The sequence below is a fragment of the Salvelinus alpinus genome, chromosome 29, assembly GCF_045679555.1.
Source record: "Salvelinus alpinus chromosome 29, SLU_Salpinus.1, whole genome shotgun sequence".
Lineage (NCBI taxonomy): Eukaryota > Metazoa > Chordata > Actinopteri > Salmoniformes > Salmonidae > Salvelinus > Salvelinus alpinus.
Window position 1 is genome coordinate 29394048 of NC_092114.1, and position 23830 is coordinate 29417877.

At 45.4% G+C, this 23830-nt stretch overlaps 1 protein-coding gene across 1 annotated transcript in view; it reads right to left on the bottom strand.

Annotated features, from left to right (window-relative positions):
• Nucleotides 1-220: 220 nt before the first annotated feature.
• Nucleotides 221-23830, bottom strand: part of LOC139558402 (endonuclease/exonuclease/phosphatase family domain-containing protein 1-like) — a 28612-nt gene continuing 5002 nt past the window's right edge. The window contains exons 2-7 of the mRNA XM_071373500.1: nucleotides 16262-16313; nucleotides 3580-3690; nucleotides 1606-1740; nucleotides 1316-1448; nucleotides 953-1147; nucleotides 221-722 (exon numbers count right to left, since the gene is read on the bottom strand). Coding sequence (XP_071229601.1) covers nucleotides 535-722; nucleotides 953-1147; nucleotides 1316-1448; nucleotides 1606-1740; nucleotides 3580-3690; nucleotides 16262-16313 — 814 coding nt within the window. The 3' untranslated portion in view covers nucleotides 221-534. The remainder of the gene's footprint in view (nucleotides 723-952; nucleotides 1148-1315; nucleotides 1449-1605; nucleotides 1741-3579; nucleotides 3691-16261; nucleotides 16314-23830) is intronic.

The window sequence follows — 23830 nt, forward strand, 5'->3', positions numbered from 1 at the left end:
AAATTAATTTTTTTCCTCAGCAATTATAGAATAAGGCTGTAACGTAACAAAATGTGGGAAAAAGGGGTAAGAATACTTTCCAAATACACTGTAGGTCACAGGCACAAGTACACCAAAATCATGAGAAATTCACATTAGTTGTGTTTGCTTGTATCATATTGTGTTGAACATGCTAGGGTTCTAGTGGTTGGATCTCATATTAAACATGAGCACAGAAAGGGAATGTCCATTTCCTTTTATTTCATATACATTTTAAAAATGTTTTGGCACACTGATGTCTAACACACACTATCAGTTTTAAATTATTTACTGCAAAACAATGTCATGGTAGTCTCTACTGTACATTGATAAAGGAAACTATAAAGGCAATCTCGGTGCTTCAATTCACATTCGTCAGGTAAATCCACCCTTTGATCCACTGCAAAACCCAGGCCAAAGCCGGATCCAGTTCAGGGCAAAGTCAAGTCAGTCTGATTTCACATTCACCGTGCCACAATCTCCCTTCTGTATCTCTGTGGCGACCGCGAGCCGCAGTCACCGCTCGTGTTTCGACATACTTTCTCCTCTCTCTACCCCGGAAACTCTGTTTCTCAGCTCCTTCTGCGCCACGTCCACGTAGAACTCGGCCATGACAGGACAATGGTCGGACACCACCCCGCCCCACGACCAGTTGTCAGGTATCCAGGGATTGGTCAGGCCCTCTCGCACCACCAGGCAGTGTCCTGCAGGGGGAAGCACACACATTGAGACAGGTCAGAGGATAACACATTCAGATTCAATTCCTGGTGGCACTAAAATCACTCCATAGCCAAGCTCATAACACTAACAGACAAATTCAAATCTAGCATTCATGTGCCAATGGTTAGATTGGTATGTTATTGTAGTTAGAATATGTAGCGTTCATACCATTTCTAGTTACACCGTCACATCAGTAGACATCAAACAGACGTACCTGCGTAGATCTTCTTCAGTGACTTGCTGACCCAGATGTTGTCCAGACAGAGGGAGCCCTTGGGGGAGCGGGTGCTGATGTTGGTGAACATGTTGGGGGGCACCAGGGGGCTCAGCCTCTCCTTCCTCAGCTGGTCCAGCTCACTGCTCTGGGGGGGCAGGCCAAAGTCTCCCAACACCACCAGGCCCTTCTGAGCTGTCACACAGATGAACCACAGATGGACATTAGCAATGTAGCTACATTAGCTTTGTAACTAGGTCAATTCAAATAAAACATTAAACCACTGAAGAGAAAGATGGTAAGAATAAATGAAGAGGACGTAAGGTTAGAAAAGACAGAATAGGGTGACCTTCAGCTACTGACCTTTCAGTGTGTCCTGGATCCTGGAGGTCAGTCTGTGGGCCTTGACCTCCTCAGAGGGGTGGTTCCTACCGTTGGACTCCCAAGCCCCAGCACTCATGTGGACATTGACCATTGTCATCTCCAATGATCCAACCTAGTCACATATTAACCATTAACATAATGTTAGTCTCTCTGGCAGGACATTATATGGTTATAATGGTATTGATAGGGGCAATAAAATGACTCATGCGTTCTGTTCCTAATTTCAGTTTAGGGAGTTCCCACCAAACACACACTCCTTGTTGACTTACATAAAAGTGGGCGAGATATGGCCGGGGGTGGGGGTGCATCCAGTTACCGTTGACGACAGGACTCTCCAGGACCGAAGCATCTTTCAGGTGAATCCCAGAAGAGCTGTCCCACAGGAACCCAGAATAACTGACTCCCTGGAGGAGAGAGGACAACAGGAGACAGTCAGACAAATAACTGACTCCCTGGAGGAGAGAGGACAACAGGAGACAGTCAGACAAATAACTGACTCCCTGGAGGAGAGAGGACAACAGGAGACAGTCAGACAAATAACTGACTCCCTGGAGGAGAGAGGACAACAGGAGACAGTCAGACAAATAACTGACTCCCTGGAGGAGAGAGGACAACAGGAGACAGTCAGACAAATAACTGACTCCCTGGAGGAGAGAGGACAACAGGAGACAGTCAGACAAATAACTGACTCCCTGGGGGAAGGGAGGACAACAGATAGGAGTAAAGAACACTAGTTCAACTTCCAGGATGCCCTTGAACCAGTATTGGAGTCAACTCAGTCTTCAGTGAACTTCCCAAAGCCAGAGCTCAGCCTCTGTACTATATTCACTAAGGGTGTTTCCTGGTTAGCCTCTAAATATAAAGAGCTGGGGATATATGGCCCATATACTGTAGATATCCTCAGTTCTCCTTTCTGTTGGCTGAATGAGCCCTCTCTCACCCAGGGAGGGAATACGCCTCTCTGAGGGTATCATGTGCTGGGGTAACAGGGGGTAACAGCAGGGTAAGAGAGTGGCATGGTCAGCATCACAGCTAGACCCAGTGGCAGATGGCCCAGTTTGATACTGAGAGAGATGTGTCAGATCCGAAAGGCCAGTGAACAAGGGCACTGCAGTGGAGCCTCAGACAGATATGATAACCACTGGCTACATCTTCCTACTGCCAAGTCAGTAGAGCGTATTAAACCATATGCAGAGGGCAGATACCAAACATACACACTAAAAACAAATCAAAATCGTGTACACACACATCCCACCCCACCACAAAAAGCCATTATAAAAACTAAATTGAAATCGTACAGATCAGGGCAGCAGTGAACAGATCAGGGCAGCAGAAGAGTTATAGCTCCATTCCAGAGCATCTTAACAACACAATGACAAACTGCAGAGGCTGGCAGTGGCAGGACTAGGAAAGGGAGGGCTGGGAGGCTGACAGTACTAGAGGACAGGGCTGGGAGGCTGACAGTACTAGAGGACAGGGCTGGGAGGCTGACAGTACTAGAGGACAGAGGGGAGGTGAGGGCTGAGAGGCTGACAGTACTAGAGGACAGAGGGGGGGACAGGGCTGGGAGGCTGACAGTACTAGAGGACAGAGGGGGGGACAGGCCTGGGAGGCTGACAGTACTAGATGTCTGAGGGGAGGGTTTGTTTACGACCCCCCCCCCCTCCACATCATCTGTACTATCCATCTTATTGACTGGAGCCATCTCCACAGAATAAAGCTCAAGTTTATATCAAGGGTCTATATCAGGACTAACTTCCTCTGAGGATAAACACAGCTATTTACTCCTTCTGGTGTTCGGGAAGACAGAGTGTGTGTGTGTCTCCTCTCAGAGAGATTCTTAGTGGTTTAAGACAGACATTCTGGGAACTGAAAGGTCCTCTAAAAAGGGTCCCATAAATCAACCACCTTTTAAATCATACTATACTAGACCTTTGATCCCTACAGCAGGCCTTAGAGATCATGTGACCTATTTTGCTACGTCTGGTCACTGATAACAACCCCTTAGTAGGTTCTGTTTAATGAGTGTAGAAAGGTTGTTCAAGAGTGTATAGGGTTAGTAAATGTTTTACTGATAATGGCTGTGTGAACTATTGAGATGGGTGGTCTGTTTCAGATGGGATGTGAGAGAGGGGTTGGGGGGGAGAAATAGCGGGAGAGAGTTGGAAAGAGAGAAGCAAGAAAGACCGACAGAATGGGAAAGAAAACATTTTTTAGTGCAGTGATGTAATCAGTACCCCTACCTTGTTGAACAGTCCTGTGGGTTTCTCAGAGACAGTACTCTTCCAGACTCCCCGTGGTCCTCTCCACTTCCTCACGCTGTCCAACGAGCCCTGGTTCAGTTCCACACAGAACTGCAACACAATAGAGGGGTACGTATTATTACACAATACCGGACTGGACAGTAGACCATAGAAATAGTGTACTAGTCATTCTACATTCTCATCATTCCATTTTAATGAAGTGGGCATTGCAATAGATGTAAGGTGTGTATGACTACACAGAGCAGTACATCACAACTACAGTCAACACTATTTTTGTCTCTATGTTTATTTATCCTCTACGGTCTGTTCTTAAAATAGCCACAGAAGATATTTAAAATACATAAAATTAAATGAGCAGTGTTTTAGTATGAAGTGGAAGATATAAACTGAAATGTCTCTTCAAATGATACCTTTAGACCAAAAATTAAACAATTTGAAATTACCTCAAGTAGTACTGTATTCTACAGGAAATACTCAGAAAAAGGAAGTGACCAAATGTATTTCAGGGTGCACCAGACACCAGTAGTGTTGTAATGTGTGAAAGGTCACTGAAGTTTATCAACGATGGAATGGGAGACAGTCTGCCTTGCATTCCTTCTCTTCCTGGCTGAGCTGCTACTAGGTCTACTCTAAGTCCCGGAGGGGGAGCTTCCCCATTTTTTATTTTTATTTTTATTTCACCTTTATTTAACCAGGTAGGCTAGTTGAGAACAAGTTCTCATTTGCAACTGCGACCTGGCCAAGATAAAGCATAGCAGTGTGAACAGACAACAGAGTTACACATGGAGTAAACAATAAACAAGTCAATAACATGGTAGAAAAAAAAAGAGAATCTATATACAATGTGTGCAAAAGGCATGAGGTAGGCAATAAATCGAATAATTACAATTTAGCAGATTAACACTGGAGTGATAAATCATCAGATGATCATGTGCAAGAAGAGATACTGGTGTGCAAAAGAGCAGAAAAGTAAATAAATAAAAGCAGTATGGGGGGTGAGGTAGGTAAATTGGGTGGGTAGTTTACAGATGGACTATGTACAGCTGCAGCGATCGGTTAGCTGCTCGGATAGCAGATTTTTAAAGTTGTTGAGGGAGATAAAAGTCTCCAACTTCAGAGATTTTTGCAATTCGTTCCAGTCGCAGGCAGCAGAGAACTGGAAGGAAAGGCGTCCAAATGAGGTTTTGGCTTTAGGGATGATCAGTGAGATACACCTGCTGGAGCGCGTGTTGCGGGTGGGTGTAGCCATCGTGACCAGTGAACTGAGATAAGGCGGCACTTTACCTAGCATAGCCTTGTAGATGACCTGGAGCCAGTGGGTCTGACGACGAACATGTAGCGAGGGCCAGCCGACTAGGGCATACAGGTCGCAGTGGTGGGTCGTATAAGGTGCTTTAGTAACAAAACGAATGGCACTGTGATAAACTGCATCCAGTTTGCTGAGTAGAGTATTGGAAGCTATTTTGTAGATGACATCGCCGAAGTCGAGGATCGGTAGGATAGTCCGTTTTACTAGGGTAAGTTTGGCGGCGTGAGTGAAGGAGGCTTTGTTGCGGAATAGAAAGCCGATTCTTGCTTTGATTTTGGATTGGAGATGTTTGATATGAGTCTGGAAGGAGAGTTTGCAGTCTAGCCAGACACCTAGGTACTTATAGATGTCCACATATTCTAGGTCGGAACCGTCCAGGGTGGTGATGCTATTCGGGCGTGCGGGTGCAGGCAGCGAACGGTTGAAAAGCATGCATTTGGTTTTACTAGCGTTTAAGAGCAGTTGGAGGCCACGGAAGGAGTGTTGTATGGCATTGAAGCTCGTTTGGAGGTTAGATAGCACAGTGTCCAAGGAAGGGCCGGAAGTATATAGAATGGTGTCGTCTGCATAGAGGTGGATCAGGGAATCGCCCGCAGCAAGAGCAACATCATTGATGTATACAGAGAAAAGAGTCGGCCCGAGAATTGAACCCTGTGGTACCCCCATAGAGACTGCCAGAGGACCGGACAACATGCCCTCCGATTTGACACACTGAACTCTGTCTGCAAAGTAGTTGGTGAACCAGGCAAGGCAGTCATTAGAAAAACCGAGGCTACTGAGTCTGCCGATAAGAATATGGTGATTGACAGAGTCGAAAGCCTTGGCCAGGTCGATGAAGACGGCTGCACAGTAATGTCTTTTATCGATGGCGGTTATGATATCGTTTAGTACCTTGAGCGTGGCTGAGGTGCACCCATGACCGGCTCGGAAACCGGATTGCACAGCGGAGAAGGTACGGTGGGATTCGAGATGGTCAGTGATCTGTTTGTTGACTTGGCTTTCGAAGACCTTAGATAGGCAGGGCAGGATGGATATAGGTCTGTAACAGTTTGGGTCCAGGGTGTCTCCCCCTTTGAAGAGGGGGATGACCGCGGCAGCTTTCCAATCCTTGGGGATCTCAGATGATACGAAGGAGAGGTTGAACAGGCTGGTGATAGGGGGTGCGACAATGGCGGCGGACAGTTTCAGAAATAGGGGGTCCAGATTGTCAAGCCCAGCTGATTTGTATGGGTCCAGGTTTTCCAGCTCTTTCAGAACATCTGCTATCTGGATTTGGGTAAAGGAGAAGCTGGGGAGGCTTGGGCGAGTAGCAGCGGAGGGGGCGGGGCTGTTGGCCAAGGTTGGAGTCGCCAGGAGGAAGGCATGGCCAGCCATTGAGAAATGCTTGTTGAAGTCTTCGATTATCACGGATTTATCGGTGGTGACCGTGTTACCTAGCCTCAGTGCAGTGGGCAGCTGGGAGGAGGTGCTCTTGTTCTCCATGGACTTTACAGTATCCCAGAACTTTTTGGAGTTAGAGCTACAGGATGCAAATTTCTGCTTGAAAAAGCTGGCCTTTGCTTTCCTGACTGACTCCGTGTATTGGTTCCTGACTTCCCTGAACAGTTGCATATCGCGGGGGCTCTTCGATGCTATTGCAGTTCGCCACAGGATGTTTTTGTGCTGGTCGAGGGCAGTCAGGTCTGGAGTGAACCAAGGGCTATATCTGTTCTTGGTTCTGCATTTTTTGAACGGAGCATGCTTGTCTAATATGGTGAGGAAGTAACATTTAAAGAATGACCAGGCATCCTCAACTGACGGGATGAGGTCAATATCCTTCCAGGGTACCCGGGCCAGGTCGATTAGAAAGGCCTGCTCGCAGAAGTGTTTTAGGGAGCGTTTGACAGTGATGAGGGGTGGTCGTTTGACCGCGGACCCGTGGCGGATACAGGCAATGAGGCAGTGATCGCTGAGATCTTGATTGAAGACAGCAGAGGTGTATTTGGAGGGCAGGTTGGTCAGGATAATGTCTATTAGGGTGCCCATGTTTACGGATTTAGGGTTGTACCTGGTGGGTTCCTTGATGATTTGTGTGAGATTGAGGGCATCAAGCTTGGATTGTAGGACTGCCGGGGTGTTAAGCATATCCCAGTTTAGGTCACCTAACAGAACAAACTCTGAAGCTAGATGGGGAGCGATCAATTCACAGATGGTGTCCAGGGCACAGCTGGGAGCTGAGGGGGGTCGGTAGCAGGCGGCAACAGTGAGAGACTTATTTCTGGAGAGATTAATTTTTAAAATTAGAAGTTCGAACTGTTTGGGCATAGACCTGGAAAGTATGACAGAACTTTGCAGGCTATCTCTGCAGTAGATTGCAACTCCTCCCCCTTTGGCAGTTCTATCTTGACGGAAAGTGTTATAGTTGGGTATGGAAATCTCAGAATTTTTGGTGGCCTTCCTAAGCCAGGATTCGGACACGGCAAGGACATCAGGGTTGGCAGAGTGTGCTAAAGCGGTGAGTAAGGCAAACTTAGGGAGGAGGCTTCTGATGTTGACATGCATGAGGCCAAGGCTTTTTCGATCACAGAAGTCAACAAATGAGGGTGACTGGGGACATGCAGGGCCTGGGTTTACCTCCACATCACCCGAGGAACAGAGGAGTAGTAGGATGAGGGTGCGGCTAAAGGCTATCAAAACTGGTCGCCTAGAGCGTTGGGGACAAAGAATAAAAGGAGCAGATTTATGGGCGTGGTAGAATAGATTCTGGGCATAATGTGCAGACAGGGGTATGGTGGGGCGTGGGTACAGCGGAGGCAAGCCCAGGCACTGGGTGATGATAAGAGGTTGTATCTCTGGACATGCTGGTCTCAATGGGTGAGGTCACCGCATGTGTGGGGGGTGGGACCAAGGAGGTATCAGAGGTACGGAGAGTGGAACTACAGGGTCCATTGCAAACCAAAACAATGATAATGATAACTAGCCTGAACAACAGTATGCAAGGCATATTGATATTTGAGAGAGACATACAATAAGGCATAAAGTGATTGCAGGTCTTGATTGGGAGAGCTAGCTAAAACAACAGGTAAAATAACAGCAGCAATAACAGGGTGCTAGTCTAACACAGCAACAACAGGTAAAAATGGCGACGACTAGGCAGAGAGGGTCGGATTAACTACACACAGATCCTGAGTTAAAGCACAGAGCCGACAGATAAAACACAAATAAACAGAATGGAGTACCGTGAATTAATGGACAGTCAAGCATGCATCAGCTATGTAGCCAAGTGATCATAGTGTCCAGGGGGCAGCCGTAGATGGAGCAGGGAGGCCTCCACTAAGCTAGCACGCGGCGTTTAAAGTTAGTAGCCCGGGGGGTGGTCTGCTCAGACGGAGGGGGTCTGCTCAGACGTGGTCGTGTCGACAGAGAATCCAAGCCAGATGGCGATGGCGAAAGAGAGGTTGTGAATTGTAGAATTGTGTTTGCTAACTGGTGCTAGCTTCGTGGCAGTGGCGCTAGCAGCGCTAGCTGCAAGCTAGCTGTGAGGATCAGAAGTAGTGGCTCAGGGATTACGGCAGGAATCCGGCGTTGTTGTCGAGAGACAGTCCGATGCTGGTAAATTGGTGAGTAATATCCAGGCTAATAACAGGGCTGGTGTCTGTGCAGAAGGTAAAAGCTACTAGCAGCGGCAAAAAAATGGCTAAATTAGCTTGTAGCTGGTATTGTAGCCCAAGAATTCGCTGGTAGACCTCTTCAGCTAGCCGGCAGATGGGCCTAGCTCGAGGCTAGCTCAAGGCTAACTGGTGCTTGCTTCGGGACAGAGGTGTTAGCCAGTAGTAGCCACTCGGTTGCAGCTAGCTAGCTGTGATGATACGGTGTAATTGTCCAGAGCTTGCGTCAGGAATCCGGTGATGTGGTAGAGAAAAAGCAGTCCTATATGCTCTGGGTTGATATCGCGCTTGCAGACTGGCAGGTATTGGCCCGGTATTGAAGCTGGCTGTGTCCGAGTTGAGGGTGAAGACCGCAGCAGTGGCTAACTGACTACTAGCTAGTAGCTAGTTATCTGGCTAGCTTCTGATTGGGGTTACGGTTCTAAAGTATAAAAAAAATAGCAGGTCCGTACCACATTGGGTGAGGCGGAATTGTAGGAATGTATATTCAGTTCCTAGATGGAAAGTGAAATTAAAATATATACGAAATGTACACGAAAAATACGAAGACTATTTACACGGGACAGGACATGACAAAGACACGTCCGACTGCTACGCCATCTTGGATTATTATATTATTAGCATTCCCATGGGGAACCAAGAAAGCAGAGGGTCTTTACCGCAGTGTGACTACCATCAATAAATACCCCATCATCCTCTCCTGTCGGCCCCATTAATGTCAAGAACCAACTCAGACTGACACAGCGCCAAGTAGCCCACCATAAATGATGCTAATAACAAAAGTTTCAAAATGGCAGCCGGAAGAAAACAAGCAAGATTTACTATCGCCATGTTGCCTGGATCCGACAGAAGTGGAGGGAGATGAGGATGGATGGAAGGCAGCTCTACCCAGGAACAATAAACACACAGCCATAATTCAACCAGGGATGAACCAAGACGTGGGTATAGAGGAGGCCTTGGCACAGCTCCCGAGACCTGCGAATGTAATCATCTAGCACAGGTATTCCCAAACTGGGGTACGCAATGCCATCGGGTCTACGCAAAATAAAAATGTGATTCACAATTTTTTTACCCTTCACATTTTCAAACAGTACATTTATATTTTCCAAAGGGGCTATACATTTGGATGAGGGTTTTGTCCCCCTCGCCTGAATAGCCTCGTTTCACTGCCAAAAATAAAATGAAACCATCTGGTGTTCAGCGAAATAACATAATGTCAAATACAGGTAGCCTAGTCAAATAATTAACATCCAATCACATTACACTCTCACTGGAAACCTTCACTCTTGCGCAGACATTTAGAAACATGACAATTTGAAAAAATAGTAAGACATGTATAGTAAGTAGTAAGACGTACAAAAGCAACAGATACCATTAATAGGAAGGGTCTAGAAGCGTCTTATATGGTGAGTTACCGAGTGGCTAGGACAGGCAAGCCCCATACTATTGTGGAGGACTTAATTCTTCCTGCTGCCGCGGATATGGCTGGGAAAATGCTGGGGAAAAAGGCCCCAAAAAAATAACTATATGGACAATGATTTCATCAAACACTGCTTCACGACGCATCAGTGAGATGGCAGGAGATGTTTTGAAACAATTACTGCTTCGCATACAAGCCAGTGAATTAAATGCGTTACAGCTGGATGAGTCAACAGACGTGGCGGGCCTGGCACAGCTCCTGGTATATGTCATGTTACATTTATGGGGGGGTCAATTAAGGAAGACATCCTCTTCTGCAAACCACTGGAAACAAGGACAACATGAGGATATTTTTTAAGTACTGGACAGCTTTGTGACATCAAATGGACTTTGGTGGTCAAGATGTGTTGGTATCTGTACTGATGGTGCAAAAGCCATGACAGGGAGACATAGTGGAGTGGTAATGCGCGTGCAAGCAGTTGCTCCCGACGCCACTTGGGTACACTGCATCATCCACGAGAGGCTCTTGCTGCCAAGGGAATGCCTGACCGCTTGAAAGATGTTTTGGACACTACAGTGAAAATGGTTAACTTTGTTAAAGCAAGGCCCCTGAATATGTGTATTTTCTGCATTAAGCAATGATATGAGCAGCGACCATTTAATGCTTTAACAACATACAGAAGAAGTGTGCTGGTTATCAAGGGGCAAAGTATTGACACGTTTTTTTAATTGAGAGACAAGCTTAAAGTTTTCTTTACACACCATAATTTTCCCTTGTCTGACCGCTTGCATGATACCGAGTTTCTCACATGACTGGCCTATCTGGGTGATGTTTTCTCTCGCCAGAATGATCTGAATCTAGGATTACAGGGACTCTCCGCAACTATATTCAATGTGCGGGACAAAATTGAGGCTATGATTAAGAAGTTGGACAACTTTTCTGTCTGCATTAACAAGGACAACACACAGGTCTTTCCATCATTGTATGATTTTTTGTGTGCAAATGACATCAAGCTTACGGACACCATCAAATGTGATATAGTGAAGCACCGGAGTGTCTGGGTGCGCAATTACTTTCTCGAAACGGACGACAAACAACTGGATTCATTATCCCTTTCATGCCCTGCCTCCAGTCCACTTACCGATATCTGAACAAGAGAGCCTCATCGAAATTGCAACAAGCGGTTCTCTGAAAATTGAATTTAAATCAAAAGCCACTGCCAGATTTCTGGATTGGGCTGCGGTCAGAGTATCCTGTCTTGGCAAATCGTGCTGTTAAGACATGGATGCCCTTTGCAACCACGTACCTATGTGAGAATAGATTCTCGGCCCTCACTAGCATGAAAACGAAATACAGGTGTAACAGTATAGCTTCCGTCCCTCTCCTCGCCACAACCTGGGCTCGAACCAGGGACCCTCTGCACACATCGACAACAGCCACGATCGAAGCATCGTTACCAATCGCTCCACAAAAGCCCCTGTGCAGAGGGTCCCTGGTTCGAGCCCAGGTTGTGCAGAGCAAGGGAAACAACTGCTTCAAGGTCTCAGATCGAGTAACGTCACCGATTGAAACGCTATTAGCACGCACCACCATTAACTAGCTAGCTATTTCACATCGGTTACACAGGCACAGACTGTGTGTGGGAAATTATTTAAGACAGACTCTCTCCAATACAACATTGCAGAGTTATGAGCATCCTTTCAAGCACACCCTTTTCATTAACCTGTGGCGAGTTATTCATAATTTGATGAACAAAAGGTTTTATATGTAAGATTGCTAAATAAAGAGAAAAATTATTGACTATTATATTATTTGTGCCCTGGTCCTATAAGAGCTTTTTGTCACTTCCCACGAGCCAGGTTGTGACAAAAACTCACTCATTCTTATGTTTAATAAATGTATTGTATAGTGTGTGTGTGTGTAGCAGGCTTACAATGATGGCAAAAAACAACATTTGAGAGTGCGCTGACCCTGGTGCTAGAGGGGGTACGTAGCTGGAGGTTGAATGTTTGAAGGGGTAAGGGACTATAAAAGGTTTGGGAACCACTAATCTAGCACAATGATGGGAAACTTTGATGGGGTGGGGGCCACAAAAGAAAAATCGGAACTGCGGATGGCAGTTGCGCCGCCAAACCACACCGTAGAAAACTCCTTTTACGAGTTCATTTTGTGTAATTGTACACATTTTGCCACGGGGTGTCAATTTTTGGGGGTTTTAAAGCAAGTTTCCTGCAACTCTACACATTTTGCCATAGGGCGGAGAGAAATGTTTGCAGTTTTTAATGACATCTTAGTCACTGACAACAACAAAATCTATGGGTGCCCCCCTTGGCAGTTAAATTGCACCTATTGTAACTCGCAACAGTAAGTTGAGACTGACTGAGCCCTCCCCCTGGTTGATCCAAGGGCCTTCAAAAGGGGGCGGCCCTAATTAAAGTTAATCAGCCTTGATCAATACTGTGGACAGGGGGCCATAAAACACTGTACCTGGTCACCATGGAGACATTGGATGTTTTAGCAGCAGTGAGTGCTTTATTCCAAATAGTTACTTGTTGTCATGGAAATAAGGAAGCATAGCAAATCCACACGACTATCACGTTTCACTACTGTTACACAATAGATAAATACAGTACTAGTCTGAGGGAAAGAAAACAAAAGGAAATGTGTGGGAGTGTGAAACGGGAAGATAGACAGCAATATTGTGGGGGTGTGTTCGTAAGGGTGAAAATTGTAAATAGTGTGTGTGTGTGTGTTGTGATGTAACCAACTGACTAGATGATGGTTACCTCCATGTTACTCTACTACTGATTGTTGTTTGGTTAGCCCAGGGTTAACAAGTGCTTGTGTGAAACAAGGTTAAGTCCCCTTGATCAGATTTAACTTAGGTTTAATGATAGCACTGGGCTAAGAAAATGTGTATGTGAAAGTCCCTACTGCCAGTCAGCCTCAGCCCTAATGTAACTCAGGTTGACAGTCAAGTTGTTTAGAACCTTACACTAGCAAAACGCCTGGTAAACAACTAGAAGAACACCAAGAGTAATCTTTTAGGGAAAAAATGAATCATTGCTCAGTAATTCACCATAAACCACAGAAGGTTCCTTAACTACAAAACAGAACAAGAAAACAGTGACCGAGACTGCTACACATGCTTAGAGTGACTAAACAGTGAAAAATGTCAACTGTCAGTAAATATGCCAACTCAAACTGCTGCTTTAGTCATAGTGTCATAGCGTGTGGTGTGTGATGCTGCATCACAGATGGACACCTCATAAGATGTGTTGACGATATTTGCAGAGATTAAAGGTAAACAAATGATGACAGATACAAAGCCAATCAAATAATGTATTTGTGTTGGGGGTTTGTCCAGTAGTAGTGCCATCACCCCTGGAGGCAACAGTTCAATCTGCAATTACAGCCTGGAGTCTTCTTGGGTATGATGCTACAAGCTTGGCCACCTTTATTTGGAGAGTTTCTCCCATTCTTTTCTGCAGAGCCTCAAGCTCTGTCAGGTTGGATGAGGAGCGTCGCTGCACAGCTATTTTCAGGTCTCTCCAGAGATGTTCAATTGGGTTCAAGTCCGGGCTCTTGCTGGGCCACTTAAGGACATTCAGACTTGTCCCGAAGCCACTCCTGCGTTGTCTTGGCTGTGTACTTAGGGTTGTTGTCCTGTTGGCAAGTGAATTGTTGCCCCAGTCTGAGGTCCTGCGAGCTCTGGAGCAGGTTTTCATCAAACATCTCTGTACTTTGCTCCGTTCATCTTTCCCTCGATCCTGACTAGCCTCCCAGTCCCTGCTACTGAAAAACATCCCACAGCATGATACTACCACCACCCTGCTTCACCGTAGGGATGGTGTCAGGTTTTCTCCAGACGTGACACTTGGCATTCAGGCCAAAGAGTTCAATCATGGTTTCATCAGACCAGAGAATCTTATTTCTCATGGTCAGAGTCCTTTAGGTTCCTTTTGGCAACTCCAAGTGGGCTGTCATGTGCTTTTTACTGAGGAGTGGCTTTTGTCTGGCCACTCTACCATAAAGGCCTAACTGGTGGAGTGCTGCAGAGATGGAAGAACCTTCCAGAAGGTCAACCATCTCCACGGAGGAACTCTGGAGCTCTGTCAGAGTGACCATTTGGTTCTTGGTCACCTCCCTGACCAAGGCCCTTCTCCCCGATTGCTCAGTCTTGGTAGTTCCAAATTACTTCCATTTAAGAATGATGTAGGCCACTGTGTTCTTGGGGACCGTCAATGCTGCAGACATTTTTTGGTACCCTTCCCCAGATCTGTGCCTCGACACAATCCTGTCAGCTCTACGGTCAATTCCTTCGACTTCATGGCTTGGTTTTTGCTCTGACATGCACTGTCAACTGTGAGACCTTATATAGACAGGTGTGTGCCTTTCCAAATCATGAACAATCATTTGAATTTATCACAGGTGGACTCCAATCACGTTGTAGAAACATCAAACATGATCAATGGAAACCGGATGCACCTGAGCTCAATTTCGAGTCTCATAGCAAAAGGGTCTGAATACTTATGTAAATAAGCTATCCGTTTTTTATTTGTAATAAATTTGCAAGAAATTCTAAAAACATGTTTTCGCTTTCTCATTACGGGGTATTACATGTAGATAGTAATTTTTTTAAATTTAGAATGAGGCTGTAACATAACAAAATGTGGAAAAGGTCAAGAGGTCTGAATACTTTCTGAATGCACTGTATGCATCTACAGTTAAATCTGGTTTTGTCTGATTATAGGGGGGAACACTCAACTGGAAGTTATGAAACCATTATGGCCTATTTATTTCCTTACCTCCCTAATCTTACTACATTTGCACACACTGTATATAGACTTTTCTATTGTGTTATTGGCTGTACGTTTGTTTATTCCATGTGTAACTCTGTGTTGTTTGTGTTGCACTGCTTTGCCCTCTTGGCCAGGTCGCAGTTGTAAATGAGAACTTGTTCTCAACTGGCCTACCTGGTTAAATAAAAGGTGAAAAAAGAAAGTAATTTCAGTTTTGGAATTTTATCTAACATTCAATTTGTGTAATTCTATTGGAGAGTTAAATAATCCCTGCAGGGAGTTGATGAATTAGTTGTGGGAATAAGACAAGGAGGACAGATGTGATGTTAGAGCAGCCTGCGTAGCCTTTGGGTTTGGACATGGTGTGAAATCAGAACCGTTCACACTTCATGACTCACTGACTGCCTGCACTGCAGAGATAGAGGGAGGGAGAGAACATTTTATATGTGGAAGACGAGCGGAAAGAGGCATCGATGGATAATTGCTCTTCATAGAGCAACCCCCTTCCTTCCGCCTGTATTTTCCTTTCAGCTCCCTTCCCTCCTCTCTTTAGAGAGAAACTATCAATCCCTCTCTTTAGAGAGGACCTTTCTCTCTGTAACTCTCTCTGAGAGACAGCAGCTCTGCCGACCTAGTTCTCTCTCCAGGAACACATCACATACGGTCTCTCTCTCCCTCGGTGTAAACTATGTTCTATTTCAAGGCAAACATTTAGTGTGAACTGTGAAGCCACTCTCCTGTGCTTTCACCGCTATAAATAAGTCAGTAGTTGCTACGGTAGGTGTGGAGAAAGGGAGAGGGTGTCTTCTTCACGAGTGTGAGGAGATAGAGATGGGAGACACTGCCCTGGTATGCTGCTGTATACCGCTAGAATACCTGCTTCTCCATTACTGGATGTTATGTAATGTCGTCAACCCATTAGGGGTTCTCTATGCACATATGTGCTCTACTTTGGTAATGAGGTCAGGAGAATGTAGCTGTAGACAGAATCAGAGAAGGTCATATCTAGGGGCTGCCTGATGTACGATAATGAAGCAATCGGACGGTGATGTTTGGTGAATATGCACTCAGTTAAATGGATAGACGTATAGATAACAGATCAGATCTAGTCTGAAGATCATTTGTGTGTTTACAAGTAAATGTTGGCCAGTGTCTAGATGATATTGGTGTTTATATCAGTGCTGGAGCAGACTTTTAGTAACAGCTGTGTGAGTGTGAGAGAGAGAGCGGAGGGAGAAAGAGTGATCGAGAGAGAAAGAGAATTATGCTTAATTGAGAAAGAACAGAAGGTTAAGTGGGTGAGAGAGACAGCAATCGAGGGAGGATCGCTACATGTTTTTACTGTCAAGAGCATCTCATTATTATCACGAACATAAAGATGATCTGTACTGGTGGACTAATAGGTACACAGAGCTTTGCTCCCCAAATCAATAAGAAACGGTATTTTATCTAGTAGGTGAAGTAAGGGATTGCTACACTGTACCTTGTCAAGGGCCTCCCGATCAACCAGATCTTGGACTGCCAGTAACTTGATGCTGGAGAGAGAAAATGAGACAGAAAGATGGTGTAAGACACATGGATGCATCAATAAAACAGTGGTGATTTAATCTCTGTTATCCAAGCTGACTTGTGTGTTATTATTAGCCATATGATAGTACACACACACAGTTCTGGTAATAGAGAGGCCAATGCATTATTTACACAACAACCACAAACGTTATGAGTAAACACAGAGGGCCTCCGTCCATATCCAGGATGCTCCTGTCTCTACAACACATAACATGACTCAGTCTTTTCCCCTGAAGCACCATGTGATTAACTTCAATGGATATGTCTGAAATGGCACACTATTCCTTACATAGTGCACTATACACAGCGTCTCTAATCTAAAGTAGTGGACTAGGGAATAGGGTGCCATTTCAGATGCATGCAAATCATTTATTATGCAGAGAATAGCAGCGGGGGCAAAGGAGACTGAACTATGGGTGGCAGGTAGCCTAGTGGTTAAGAGCGTTGGGCCAGTAACTGAAAGGTTGCTGGTTCGAATCCCTGAGCTGACTACGTGAAAAATCTGTCTGTGCACAGGAGCAATTACAAAAATAAAAATTACAATCCCAGGAGATGTTATATACAAACACATTGGTGCAGAGATAGTAAAGTAGGTTCCATGCTCTCGTAAACATTCATCCATTTACTTTCTAATTGTTTTTCTAGCCCACTAGATAGCGTAATAAAAAAGGGCAAAGCACTATTCTCTCCGTCTCTCCCCATCCTGCTGTACACACACACTGTTTTCATGTCTCTCTCACTGCTGTCTATTAACTAAATGAATAAACTGAACATTCCTCATTCGTTCACTGACTCATTCAGACTTGTTTAAAACAAATAGGCCCCAGAGAAACCTCATTTGATAATGGGATTTATAATTGTTTTTATCTTCAACGGAGGGCTTAGACTATGGACTACAGTTGTAACAGAAGAGGTATTTCACAGGCCTATTTCACAGATGGGATAACACACGCCACTGTTACATTATGTCCATTATGGAAATATTTCACAGCGCCTCATGTTTTACTGCACATCTTCAGGCTCCAATGTCAACCAGGTAGTGTTTTATGGCCCCCTGTACACAGTATTGATCAAGGCTGATTAACTTTAATTAGATAATTACATCTACGGCAGTGAAAAATGAGACTCCATTTTCTCCGGGCTAAAACATGTAGTCTAGTGTATTTTATGCCTATTGTGAAGAGGCTCTCTATGTGCTAGGTAATCAACACAGACCTAGTAATCCTAAAAAGAGGCCGCGAAATGAGGTTGCATAGGCAGGGGGGTTTCTATTTGTGAAACGCTGCTGCAGAGGCCTCCACAAGCTTAGCTCCACGCCGATGAAAAAATAAATAAATTTAAAAAAGAACCTTTCAACAGATTGCATTCTTTCATAAAGTATTTGTGAAACTGGGCCGGTTACATGGTGGGTTGCTGTGGCCCACATGTACTCCATGAATGAAGATAATCTGGTGGGATAACAGTTATGATGTAAGACACAATCACGATATGTGGCAAATGTAGGTGGCAGTAATAATAACGGCCCTAAATGAGTTGGTTCTGCGTAGTTGTGACAGACTTACGTCATGTGATGCAGCAAATGTTGAGAAGGCGTTGGGAATGAGATTGGCTGAGGGGATCTTTGACACGACATGATTTCAGAATTTGTGGTCCTACAAGATGGTGAGTGGCCAACCACAGATTCAGTCAGGCTTCTCAATGGTGTATTATTAAATTCCATACCTCCTCCCTCTCCCCCTAGTACACTGCTCACATCATCCTTCTGCAAGAAGCCCCATCCCCAATTAGCATTTTCTGCATCAGGGCAATCAATCAATATGAAGGTCTGAGTTGTGGTCTCTACTTCACCTGGTGCCAGGTCCCATAGGTGCTCACTCCACCTAGGTGCTGCACTGGGCCCTTAATCCCTCCCTAAGACAGCACCACCCACAGGGCAGTGGACTGCCGCTCTCTACCACCACGCAACAGCCTGGGGAAACGTTTCTCACGTTAGGCCCCTCAACCCGCAGATCCAGAATGCTGTGGAATCTGTTATCTTCACCTCTCGACTCATCAACCTCCCCTTCACAGTTAGTTCTGGAACCAGGGGTCCAGTACATTCATATAAACTCAGCAAAAAAAGAAAACGTCCCTTTTTCAGGACCCTGTTTTTCAAAGATAATTTGTAAAAATCCAAATAACTTCACAGATCTCCATTGAAAAAGTTTAAACACTGTTTCCCATGCTTGTTCAATGAACCATAAACAATGAATGAACATGCACCTGTGGAACGGTCGTTAAGACACTAACAGCTTACAGACGGTAGGCAATTAAGGTCACAGTTATGAAAACTTAGGACACTAAAGAGGCCTTTCTACCGACTCTGAAAAACACCAAAAGAAAGATGCCCAGAGTCCCTGCTCATCTGCGTGAATGTGCCTTAGGCATGCTGCAAGGAGGCATGAGGACTGCAGATGTGGTCAGGGCAATAAATTGCAATGTCCGTACTGTGAGACGCCTAAGACAGAGCTACAGGGAGACAGGACGGACAGCTGATCGTCCTCGCAGTGGCAGACCACGTGTAACAACACCTGCACAGGATCGGTACATCCGAACATCACACCTGCGGGACAGGTACAGGATGGAAACAACTGCCCGAGTTACATAAGGAACGCACAAGCCCTTCATCAGTGCTCAGACTCTCAGCCTACTGCGGCGAGGCTGGACCGAAGGCTTGTAGGCCTGTTGTAAGGCAGGTCCTCACCAGACATCACCGGCAACAACGTCGCCTATGGGCACAAACGCACCGTCACTGGACCAGACAGGACTGGCAAAAAGTGTTCTTCACTGATGAGTCGCAGTTGTATCGCAAGGGGTGATGGTCGGATTCACGTTTATCGTCGGAGGAATGAGCGTTACACCGAGGCCTGTACTCTGGAGCGGGATCGATTTGGAGTCCATCATGGTCTGGGGCGATGTGTCACAGCATCATCGGACTGAGATTGTTGTCATTGCAGGAAATCTCAACGCTGTGCGTTACAGGGAAGACATCCTCCTCCCTCATGTGGTACCCTTCCTGCAGGCTCATCCTGACATGACCCTCTAGCATGACAATGCCACCAGCCATACTGCTCGTTCTGTGCGTGATTTCCTGCAAGACAGGAATGTCAGTGTTCTGCCATGGCCAGCGAAGAGCCCAGATCTCAATCCCATTGAGCACGTCTGGGACCTGTTGGATCGGAGGGTGAGGGCTAGGGACATTCCCCCCAGAAATGTCTGGGAACTTGCAGGTGCCTTGGTGGAAGAGTGGGGTAACATCTCACAGCAAGAACTGGCAAATCTGGTGCAGTCCATGAGGAGGAGATGCACTGCAGTACATAGTGCAGCTGGTGGCCACACCAGATACTGACTGTTACTTTTGACCCCCCCTTTGTTCAGGGACACATTATTCCATTTTTGTTAGTCACATGTCTGTGGAACTTGTTCAGTTTGTCTCAGTTGTTGAATCTTATGTTCATACAAATATTTACACATTAAGTTTGCTGAAAATAAACGCAGTTGACAGTGAGAGGACGTTTCTTTTTTTGCTGAGTTTATATCAGGAGACAGACAGGACAGCTAAGCCTAGACTGATTTTCTAATTCTAGCATACAGCTCAGTCACTGTGGATGTGACTGGAGAAGTGGACTGGAGACCTTGCGACTAGCAGGATTCGTGCCCTGCCACTCTCTACTCCCAAACACGTCTCAAGCACAGTAGGTTGGCTGTTTTCCAGCAGTTATTATTAACATTACACAACACTGCCGTTGCATCTGTTCTGACTTTGACCCATTATGCAACGCCACATCCGCTAATATAAGTAGAAGAAAAAAAAACATCAACGTTAGCCTCTCGTTCTTCTCTGCTAGGGACTGATGAGGTGGTGGTGGTTCACAGGAGCACCCAGTCCATAAAAAGAGGGAGAGAATGACAAAGTGCATAAACGAGAGAAGGCAGGGATGACCGACGAGACTAAACTGATAACAGACAGCAGAGAGTCCACCCAGAGATGGGAGACTATTTCGCAGTAATATAATCGACTGATAGTAAATGGAGACAAATTATTACATAATGTACTATGGACCACTCCATAACCAGCACCTGAGGAACTTATTATTAGCTGCATTGGTTGTGGTCTTCAAATGGTTTGATGCTTTTGCTTACCCACCACACTAGAGCTTTCACCCTACCCTAAACCCTAATTCTTTCATAATAGATTGTGAGAGAGATCTCGACATCTCTGGTCTCCAAACAGGAACTACGCAATCAGAGATAGTGAACACAAACAGGTCTGGAGCCAGAGCTCTCTAGGAGGGTGACAACAGCCCTTCCCTTCCTCTTCTCTAGGTGTGATCACACAATGTGAGGCTACAATAGAAAGCCTCTGGGACTCCACTGCCTCCTTGCACTGACCACGGGTGACCTGGCCGCAGTGCACACACGGGGCCTGATGCTAGTGTGACCACGACCTTACAGGAGTGTGGAATTTACACACACACAGTCAAATGTTTGGACATACCTACTCATTGAAGGGTTTCTTTATTTTTACTATTTTCTACATTGTAGGATAATAGTGAAGACAAAACTATGACATAACACATCTATGGAGTCATGTAGTAAGGGTTAAACAAATCAAAATATATTTTACATTTGAGATTCTTCAAAGTAGCCACCCTTTGCCTTGATGACAGCTTTGCATTCTCCTCAACCAGCTTCAGACCCCTTGACTTTTTCACATTGTTACGTTACGGCCTTATTCTAAAATTGATTTAAAAATATATATATAATTCTCAGCAATCTACACACAATACCCCATAAAGACAAAGTAAAAACATATGAAATATAACATTTACATAAGTATTCACACCATTTACTCAGTACTTTGTTGAAGTACCTTTAGCAGCAATTACAGCCTTGGGTATGATGCTACAAGCTTGGCACACCTGTATTTGTGGAGTTTCCCCCCATTCTTCTCTACAGATCCTCTCAAGCGCTGTCAGGTTGTATGGGGAGCGTCGCTGTAGAGCTCTTTTCAAGTTTCTCCAGCGATGTTCAATCGGGTTCAAGTCCGTGCTCTAGCTGGGCCACTCAAGGACATTTGGAGACCTGTTCCGAAGCCATTCCTGCATTGTCTTGGCTGTGTGCTTAGGGTCGTTGTCCTGTTGGAAGGTGAACCTTCACCCCAGTCTGAGGTCCTGAGCACTCTGGAGCAGGTTTTCATCAAGGATCTCTGTACTTCGCCCCATTCATCTTTCCCTCGATCCTGACTAGTCTACCAGTCGCTGCCGCTGAAAAACATCCCCACAGCATGATGCTGCCACCACCATGCTTCACCGCAGGGATGGTTCTCTAGGAATCTCTAGGAGTCTCGGTGATTCCAAACTTCTTCCATTTAAGAATTATGGAAACCACTGTGTTCTTGGGGACCTTCAATGCTGCAGATTTTTTTTTGGTACCCTTCCCCAGATCTGTACCTCGACACTATCCTGTCTCGGAGCTCTACGGACAATTCTTTGGACCTCATGGCTTGGTTTTTGCTCTGATATGCACTGTCAACTGTGGGACCTCATATAGACAGGTGTGCTTTTCCAAATCATGTCCAATCAATTGAATTTACCACAGGTGGACTCCAATCAAGTTGTAGAAACATCAAGGATGATCAATGGAAAGAGGAAGCACCTGAGCTCAATTTCGAATCTCTTAACAAAGGGTCTGAATACTTATGTAAATATTTTTTTATAATTTTTTTTTAATACATTTGCTAAAATTTCAACAAAACATTCACCATGCCATTATGAGGTATTGTGTGTAGATTAAATAAAACATGTTCCTCTTCAATCAATTTTAGAATAAGGCTGTAACGTAACAAAATGTATAAAAATAACAGGATAGCGTGTTCAAACTCCTCCAATGCTCACTCAATTCTCCTCACAGCTTGACAGGATAGGCAGATTAACAAATGCACCCTGTGAACGATTAAGGCAAGTGCCAAAAAAACATTAAAAAGGTTGAGTAAAGGGCTCTACTGCAATGTACAAACAAGTGAGAGCAAGTGTGCGCGCGCACACACACACACACACAGAATGAAAAAAGTTGGAAGGGGCTTGCAGCAAAGGTCATAAAGATCCACACTGCATCAGAGAAGAGGGAGAGCAGTCACACTATATACGGCTCAGAGAGAAACTGTAATCCCTCAATGTCATTACAATGGAGAAAAGAACCACTGTCACGCAGAAACTTAGAATGATTTACTTGTGTAGGAAATCTACTGTAGACGTACGCACACACATGCGCACTGAATACACAATGAAGGAAAACAGTCTGTACTTGTCAGATAAGAGTAAATCTGATAACACTGATATCGTTTTGTAACTAAAAGGAATGAGCTGCAGCACGAAGGTCACCTTGGAATAATCCTGTCTCAGAGTCTACTGTACTAGATTGTGGTGTATCAGTGCAGACCGGTTTGAGAGCTGGTGTATCAGTGCAGACCGGTTTGAGAGCTGGTGTATCAGTGCAGACCGGTTTGAGAGCTGGTGTATCAGTGCAGACCGGTTTGAGAGCTGGTGTATCAGTGCAGACCGGTTTGAGAGCTGGTGTATCAGTGCAGACCGGTTTGAGAGCTGGTGTATCAGTGCAGACCGGTTTGAGAGCTGGTGTATCAGTGCAGACCGGTTTGAGAGCTGGTGTATCAGTGCAGACCGGTTTGAGAGCTGGTGTATCAGTGCAGACCGGTTTGAGAGCTGGTGTATCAGTGTAGCTTTGTTTTCAGGTCAATTGAGAACCAGTGCAATACTGGTTTCAAGGCAGAGTGTACCTGTGTAAACTGTTACAGGAGGGACTGGGCATGATGGCTCCTGTCCTAGCACTGACAGAAGCAGTGTTTTCTGGGAAATGCTTCTCACGCAGAGTCTGTTGCCACAAACTGCTGCGCTGATGGAATTTTCCACCAGCACCTTCTCCCTCTGGAGCTTGCGCTGAGTGTTAAGAGCACACACACATTCCTGTCAGCAGCGACCTCCCCAACACCACCGCTCATGACCTCAGCATCAATCCTGTCTCACACACAATCACAAAACACGCTGACAGGGATGAGAGAAACGGTGCCTCTCAGATAGCTCCAGATTTCATTGGCCTGCACAGAGGGTGTGTACCATTGCAGTAGAGTCCAGCACATAGTCATGCTGTCTGTTTTGGCAGGCAGTCTGTTCTGTGAGTCGGGGGACAGACCTACTGTTGCGGGTGAGATGTAGATGTGACCTTCCCATCATGTACTAGGACAGGGATTAACATGGTGAGTGGCAGGCAGCACCAACACCTGCCTTTACGCATTTTTAGATAATTTATGTTAAACTCTGATTTTGTTACAATTTTCGCATACGTTGCAGCTTGGACCCTATTTTACATCGGAGTTGTTTGTGCTGTGCTCACCATCGGCTCTTGAATACAGGGTGCTGTGTTTTTT